General features: G+C 44.4%; 1 protein-coding gene across 1 annotated transcript; it reads right to left on the bottom strand.

Annotated features, from left to right (window-relative positions):
* Positions 1–6344: 6344 nt before the first annotated feature.
* LOC126195458 (uncharacterized) lies at positions 6345–7943 on the bottom strand. The gene has a single exon (XM_049934085.1). It carries the CDS (start codon positions 7941–7943, stop codon positions 6345–6347), a length of 1599 nt encoding a protein of 532 aa, XP_049790042.1.
* Positions 7944–8273: the final 330 nt, after the last annotated feature.

Genomic DNA, 8273 nt, shown 5'->3' with positions numbered 1-8273 from the left:
CGAGTAGAGTATTCAAATTTTCAGGGAGTAATAAAATACACATCCTGACTCTACTGAACTGTAAGGAGAACATAATATTATGTATAATTAAAATTATCCAGGATAACGTACAGCACCTTTGCCCTTCTGGACATGATTCATGGTGCAATTACTGCAATGCCCAGTATTCAAACAGTTCATACAGCCATAAACATTCCATCAGAGCAGCGTCATGGATATTGTAAAACCTATCTACAGATACCTGGAAAAAGTAGAAATGAGTGTTTGGCGTCATTGGCTGGGAGGCCCCTTGCGGGGCAGGTCCGACCGCCTTGGTGGTCGTCTTACTACGTCCGACGCCACATTGGCCGACCTGCACACCAGATGTGGATGAAATGATGCTGAACACAGCACAACACCCAGTCCCTGAGCGGAGAAATTCCCCGACCCAGCCGAGAATCGAACCCGGGCCCGGAGGGAGGCAATCCGTCTCGCTGACCACTCAGATATAGGGGCAGACTACTGATGAAAACCTTAATTACTGCAGAAGTGTCTGTATGGTCAGAATCAAAATCCCAATGAGTCGTTCAATAACCTTATATGGACTCACTTACTAAAAAATGTTTTTGTTGGAATGAAGACACTAAAGTGGTGTGTCGGTGATGCTGTTATTGCTTTTAATGATGGCAACATTGGGTGAAAGTGCTACAGCATATGATAATTAATCCTTGAGCAAACTGCATCAGAGAAGTTGAACGGATGGACAAGGTACTCATTGATAAAGCAGAGTACGCCCCATAGTTAGCCACTAAGGAGTCCAGAAAGAAGAAAAGAGGAAAAAACTTGGAAAAAGATCAAGAGGATGATATACAGTATGGTGCATGGAGCTTATAAGTTACTAAAAATAAAAAATTAAGCATGTATTAAGTGAGTTATAGTCTTTTGAAACTTTAGAAGCCGTTCATGAAAATTTACATTTTCTGTTGATGGTTCACTAAATCTGAGAGACCATTTCGAGCAGAGTATTCAAATTTTCATGGAGTAATAACATACATATCCTGACTGTACTGAACTACGACGGTAATCCCAAAAGTAAGGTCTCCTATGGCAGATGGTAACACTGTCACGAACAGTGTTTCACGCGCTGTATGTAAACATGCGCACGCCGCGGTGAAGCTCTCAGTCTTGGCTTGGCAGCCGTTGACAATGGAGCTCCCGTTGGATGTTACCAAATGTTTAAAAATGTTCAAATGTGTGTTAAATCTTATGGGACTTTACTGCTAAGGTCATCAGTCCCTAAGCTTACACACTACTTAACATAAATCGTAAGGACAAACACATACACTCACGCCCGGGGGAGGACTCGAACCTCCGCCGCGACCAGCCGCACAGTCCATGACTGCAGCGCCCTAGATCGCTCGGCTAATCCCGCGCGGCTTGGATGTTACCGCCAAGTGCGAATTGCGCGCAATTATTCGGTTTTTGAACGCAAAGGGCACTGCGCCCATTGTAATCCATCGCCAATTGACGGAAGTGTATGGTCAGTCGTGCATAGCTACCAAAAATGTTCGTAAGTGGTGTAGAGAGTTTTGCAGCTGGTCGGACCGAAATTCACGACGAACAAAGGAAAGAGAGACTGTCAATTTCTGAGCAGACAGTGTTGAAGGTTGAGCAAAGCACGCGTGAAGATCGGCGGATCAGCCTAGATGATCTCTGCACGTTGGTTCCTGAGGTTTCCCGAAGCACTGCTCACAGAATTTTAACGGAAACATTGAACTACCGCAAGGTGTGCGCAAGATGGGTGCCACGTATGCTGAGTGAGGACCATATGCGGCAACGAGTTGATGCTTACCGCGCATTTCTTCACCGCCTTGCAACCGAACAGGACAATTTTCTGGACTCAATTGTCACGGGTGACGAAATCTGGGCACACCACTTTACACCTGAGACTAAGCAACAATCACGCCAGTGGCGGCATCCTTCTTCACCGAAGCCGTGGAAATTCAAAGACTGCCGGTAAAGTCATGACAACCGTTTTTTGGGATCGAAAAGGGGTATTGTTGCTCGGCTTTATGCCCACTGGGACCACAATTAACGCTGACAGGTACTGTGAGACTCTGATAAAACTCAAACGGGCAATGCAGAACCGGAGAAGAGGAATGTTGAGCAAGGGCGTACACATTCTCCATGACAACGCTCGCCCACACATCGCTCAGCAAACCGTTGCTCTCCTGCAACAGTTTCAGTGGAACATAATCACCCACCCACCCTATAGTCCTCACTTGTCACCCAGTGACTGTCACCTGTTCAATAGGTTAAAAGAACATTTGGCCGGAAAGTGATTCAGCTCCGACGATGAGGTAAAAGAAGAGGTTCATAACTTTCTGAACAGCATGGCGGTGAGCTGGTATGACATGGGCATACAAAAACTGCCACAGCGTCTACAGAAATGCATCGACAGAAATGGTGATTACATCGAAAAATAGCTAAATGTTAAAGCTGTAAACTGATGTAAACCATTGTAGAAATAAACAGATCTATGTACTTATAAAAAAAATAGGAGACCTTACTTTTGGGATTACCCTTGAAAAAGAAAAACATAATGTTATGTATAGTTAAAATTTTCCAATATAACGTACAAAAACAGCACACAAAATTTTAACCGTGTAATTAAAAACTGTATTTCTGAATGCAGTGGCTGAAATGCAATTATTGTAGTTCAGCAGACTGAGAACATATAGATTAATGTCCTGTAAAAGTTTCATATCAGTGGCTACAGTGGTTCCTGAAATACAGGGAAGCCAAGTCACTAAATTTAACATTGTCGGGGTAGTTCGTTCCAACTACCCTTAAACCAACCGCTAACTGTATGAGCGTGGGCCGGACACTAGAGGCCGCGCCGTCCAACGGCGACTGCGCCTATTTCAAAATGGTGTAGAAATAACACCACTAGTCAGAATGACGTCATATTGCAACGGAATATTACCGGAGAAGAGGGAAAACGTATGGCAGAAGAAAAAAAATTGTGTGAAAATTGATGAGTAGATGGCGCTGTATGTGTCAGAAGACGTAAATGAAAACACCTGTCACGCGCACGACCCGTTGAAGTTGGTATGAACACGCCGGATACACGTCTTTTCCTCTTTTCGCGTCTGCGACGTTCGCCATGACTGTCTCAATGCAGGATCGCGCTCTGCTTGTACAGCTGTAGTACAAGAGTGGTGACTGTGCACACGTCGCTGTGCAGAAGTTCCTGACACTTAGGGTTTGAAAAACGGCGTTGGTCCGATGACTGCCGTGGGTCTGGAGAAAATGACTCGGAAATTCGAACAGGAGACACTTAAAGTAGTAAAGGAGTTTTGCTATTTGGGGAGCAAAATAACTGATGATGGTCGAAGTAGAGAGGATACAAAATGTAGACTGGCAATGGCAAGGAAAGCGTTTCTGAAGAAGAGAAATTTGTTAACGTCGAGTATAGATTTAAATGTCAGGACGTCGTTTCTGAAAGTATTTGTATGGAGTGTAGCGATGTATGGAAGTGAAACGTGGACGATAAATAGTTTAGAGAAGAAGAGAATAGAAGCTTTCGAAATGTGGTGCTACAGAATAATGCTGAAAATTGGATGGGTAGATCACATAAATAATGAGGAGGTATTGAACAGAATTGGGGAGAAGAGGAGGTTGTGGCACAACTTGACTAGAAGTAGGGATCGGTTGGTAGGACATGTTCTGAGACATCGAGGGATCACCAATTTAGTATTGGAGGGCAGCGTGGAGGGTACAAATCGTAGAGGGAGACCAAGAGATGAATGCACTAAGCAGATTCAGGAGGATGTAGGCTGCAGTAGGTACTGGGAGATGAAGAAGCTTGCACAGGATAGAGTAGTATTGAGAGCTGCACCAAACCAGTCTCAGGACTGAAGACCACAACAACAACAACAACATGATACGCCGTTGCCGTGTTGGATGGGCTTACGTAACTGACAGTATCATACCTGTACACCCCTGTTCACTGTGTAGTTCAGTTTGTTTTTTAATGTTACACGTACACCTCAGTCATTGTTGTATCATTCATTTGTCGTTTGTAGTCGACCACTATTAAATTGTGATACTTACAGTGGTCTAGCGGTTCTGGCGCTGCAGTCCGGAACCGCGGGACTGCTACGGTCGCAGGTTCGAATCCTGCCTCGGGCATGGGTGTGTGTGATGTCCTTAGGTTAGTTAGGTTTAAGTAGTTCTAAGTTCTAGGGGACTTATGACCTAAGATGTTGAGTCCCATAGTGCTCAGAGCCATTTTGAACCATCTATTGCTACATTTTGTAAGTATTTATTTTTCTTCAGTCATACGTTTTCCCCCTTCTCCGATTACTTCTGTTGGAATTTGACGTCATTCTGACCAGTGGTGATATTTCTACAGCGGTTTGAAAGTTAAAATTTAATTATAATCGCCCTGCATATGCGGAGCTTCGCTGACTCGACTTTCATTACGTTCTTTTATTTTGTGGCGTCCACATCAGTTGTTCTGTGCATCGCTTATGTTGCATCTTCTGCATGATCCTTTTGTCCTGTTACGTGTGGTGTCAAGAGAGGCTTATTTCCGTTATTGTTCAGAGGTTTATGAGTAAAGCCATGTTGTTGAGACGTGCTGCGGCTCGCGTTTGTGCTGTTGTAGGTTTCCGTCCTCTGTTGGGGGCCAGACTGTATCGTGTAGTTGACATGGTTGCGGTTGTTTGTCTTGTTCTTGTGTTGACTGGCGCCACTTGGTTTCGCAAGCGTTGCCTGTCCGCTAGTGGCAGCAGCGGCGTTATCAATATGTGTTAACTGTGGCCCTATCGTTGGGGTGATGTGGTTGTTCATCCGGGTCGTGTGAGTGAGCAGTTCGGTTGGGGTCTCCAAAGGAACCACGCGTGCAGTGTGGGAAACACGCCGGGACTGCTGGCGACACGCATGCACTGCTGGATGGAGTGACTGTGGTTGCGAGGGTACACGACCTAGTCGTCAACCGGATCCAACAAGCCTTGAGTGGATTTTGTCCGAGTAGTGAAACCTGCACCATTGGGATGTTTCGCGATTCTTCAGTGACTTCGTGTTTCCGCTCGCAGTCTAACCGAGACGAAGAGCAGCGAGTGGAGTGCTTGGGGAAGGCGGACCTAATTAGCTTTCCTCGGTTTCTTGTTACTAGTTGCTGCGTTGTGTTACTGTTTGTTAAGTTCAACCAGAGGTATTTTTCCTGCCTGGTGGCAGCTAACGCCCCAGTTACCTGCCCTGGAGGTTAGTGTATGTAACGGCAGTGTATGTTTCCTCGCCTTGCGGCTGCTGACTGGTAAGGCGTGTAATTTTGACAGTTTCCTTGAATTGTAGGTCAGTTGGTGTTTCTTCTGCTCTGTTAGTAGTGGTTCCTTTCTCCTTTCGGACGCTGTAAACACAGCATTCTGAGGACGTAGTGCTGACCGCCGGTTCCGGCCTTGGCGTGTTGTTCCATCGTTGCATTGCTTATCCGACGTTAGGTAGCTTCAGCTGATTATTATTAGTCATTCGTTACACTGCCACTAGTCTGTGTTACCATCTTTAGATGTGAATGCAACTCTTGGCTGCCTTTCACATTGCTCGCGAAAGTGTTATTGGCCAGATCTACTCAGCGGTCGATTCCTGGAGCACCGTCTGTGACTGGCCCTTGTGTTTTATTATTGTGTTATTATTTTATTATTGTATTACCATCAGTTGCTTGTTCTTTTGAATTAACCTTATTATTATTTTTGCTGTTTTATTGTATGTTCTAAATTTGTTTTTAATATAATTGCCACTCTTGGTGTTACAGATAGTTAAACGGTTGTGCTACAAAGTTTATTATCATTTTGTCTCACCTATTTGGTGATCAGTTGCCTGTTTTTTAATTTAACTTTTGCTATTGAATTGCTGTTTGACAGTATGTTTGTTAAATTTTTTTAATAATTACCATTCTTGGTATTTAAGGCCTTCAGCCGTGAAACAGTTCTTAATTTATTGCCATTAAGGCCTTTAGCCGTGAGCATTGTTACTTGTTTTAAAATCCTAATTTGGTAATTGCATTTTAGCAGTGAGCCTTAAGATCTTTGGTGATCTGTGTTTTATATTTTAATAACTGTAATTGTAAGTTACAACAAGTTTAAACAATTCTTAATTTATACCCATTAAGGCTTTCAACGGTGAAACAATCCTTAAATTATTGCTATTATTTTTATTTGTCGTTCATTTTAAATAAATTGTGTGTGATGAAAAAAAGCCAACCAATAGTAACTGATTACGGCCTCGTCCACAATCGTACCCGAATCCTGCCTTCCTTGACTACCAGGTTTCCTTTGTGTTGTTTGGATCGGTCTTGTTTATTACTTGCTTACTACACGATTGGCGACTAGTTTCGAACGGTTCCCGCGTGTGCAGTCTTCAAGTGCTGTTTCACAAGGTTTAGTCATTATAGACGCCGTGCTACCGCAGTCTTCAAGTGCTGTTTCACAAGGTTTAGTCATTATAGACGCCGTGCTACCGTAGTCTTCAAGTGCTGTTTCACAAGGTTTAGTCATTATAGACGCCGTGCTACCGCAGTCTTCAAGTGCTGTTTCACAAGGTTTAGTCATTATAGACGCCGTGCTACCGCAGTCTTCAAGTGCTGTTTCACAAGGTTTAGTCATTATAGACGCCGTGCTACCGCAGTCTTCAAGTGCTGTTTCACAAGGTTTAGTCATTATAGACGCCGTGCTACCGCAGTCTTCAAGTGCTGTTTCACAAGGTTTAGTCATTATAGACGCCGTGCTACCGCAGTCTTCAAGTGCTGTTTCACAAGGTTTAGTCATTATAGACGCCGTGCTACCGCAGTCTTCAAGTGCTGTTTCACAAGGTTTAGTCATTATAGACGCCGTGCTACCGCAGTCTTCAAGTGCTGTTTCACAAGGTTTAGTCATTATAGACGCCGTGCTACCGCAGTCTTCAAGTGCTGTTTCACAAGGTTTAGTCATTATAGACGCCGTGCTACCGCAGTCTTCAAGTGCTGTTTCACAAGGTTTAGTCATTATAGACGCCGTGCTACCGCAGTCTTCAAGTGCTGTTTCACAAGGTTTAGTCATTATAGACGCCGTGCTACCGCAGTCTTCAAGTGCTGTTTCACAAGGTTTAGTCATTATAGACGCCGTGCTACCGCAGTCTTCAAGTGCTGTTTCACAAGGTTTAGTCATTATAGACGCCGTGCTACCGCAGTCTTCAAGTGCTGTTTCACAAGGTTTAGTCATTATAGACGCCGTGCTACCGCAGTCTTCAAGTGCTGTTTCACAAGGTTTAGTCATTATAGACGCCGTGCTACCGCAGTCTTCAAGTGCTGTTTCACAAGGTTTAGTCATTATAGACGCCGTGCTACCGCAGTCTTCAAGTGCTGTTTCACAAGGTTTAGTCATTATAGACGCCGTGCTACCGCAGTCTTCAAGTGCTGTTTCACAAGGTTTAGTCATTATAGACGCCGTGCTACCGCAGTCTTCAAGTGCTGTTTCACAAGGTTTAGTCATTATAGACGCCGTGCTACCGCAGTCTTCAAGTGCTGTTTCACAAGGTTTAGTCATTATAGACGCCGTGCTACCGCAGTCTTCAAGTGCTGTTTCACAAGGTTTAGTCATTATAGACGCCGTGCTACCGCAGTCTTCAAGTGCTGTTTCACAAGGTTTAGTCATTATAGACGCCGTGCTACCGCAGTCTTCAAGTGCTGTTTCACAAGGTTTAGTCATTATAGACGCCGTGCTACCGCAGTCTTCAAGTGCTGTTTCACAAGGTTTAGTCATTATAGACGCCGTGCTACCGCAGTCTTCAAGTGCTGTTTCACAAGGTTTAGTCATTATAGACGCCGTGCTACCGCAGTCTTCAAGTGCTGTTTCACAAGGTTTAGTCATTATAGACGCCGTGCTACCGCAGTCTTCAAGTGCTGTTTCACATGGTTTAGTCATTATAGACGCCGTGCTACCGGCTATGACTGAACAACTCACGTCGGCAGTGACCGCTTTGTCGGCTTCCATTAACGGACAGGGTACCATTCCACCGGTCTATCCACCCCACTTTTCCTATATCTGATCATTCTTCTGTGAATTGGGGAGCTAACGAAAAATCTCAGACAACATATTTTGGTTTTTGGTGTGACAGACTCGAATTTGTGCAAAGCCTTATTCACAAACTGCCTATTGGCTTCTGTCTCGGGTTCTTCGGCCGACGTTCATCTAATGATTTTTCTGACGTTTCGTCAGCACGAGTGGCTGGCATTGTCAAAGCTTCACCCTCCA

The sequence above is a fragment of the Schistocerca nitens genome, chromosome 7 (assembly GCF_023898315.1).
Source record: "Schistocerca nitens isolate TAMUIC-IGC-003100 chromosome 7, iqSchNite1.1, whole genome shotgun sequence".
In the NCBI taxonomy this organism is placed as follows: domain Eukaryota; kingdom Metazoa; phylum Arthropoda; class Insecta; order Orthoptera; family Acrididae; genus Schistocerca; species Schistocerca nitens.
This window is presented reverse-complemented; position numbering and strand designations above follow the sequence as displayed.

What these genes read in the sequence shown, in the direction of transcription:
- LOC126195458 (XM_049934085.1), bottom strand. Translation starts at nt 7,943, where the DNA reads ATGACTAAACCATGTGAAACAGCACTTGAAGACTGCGGTAGCACGGCG.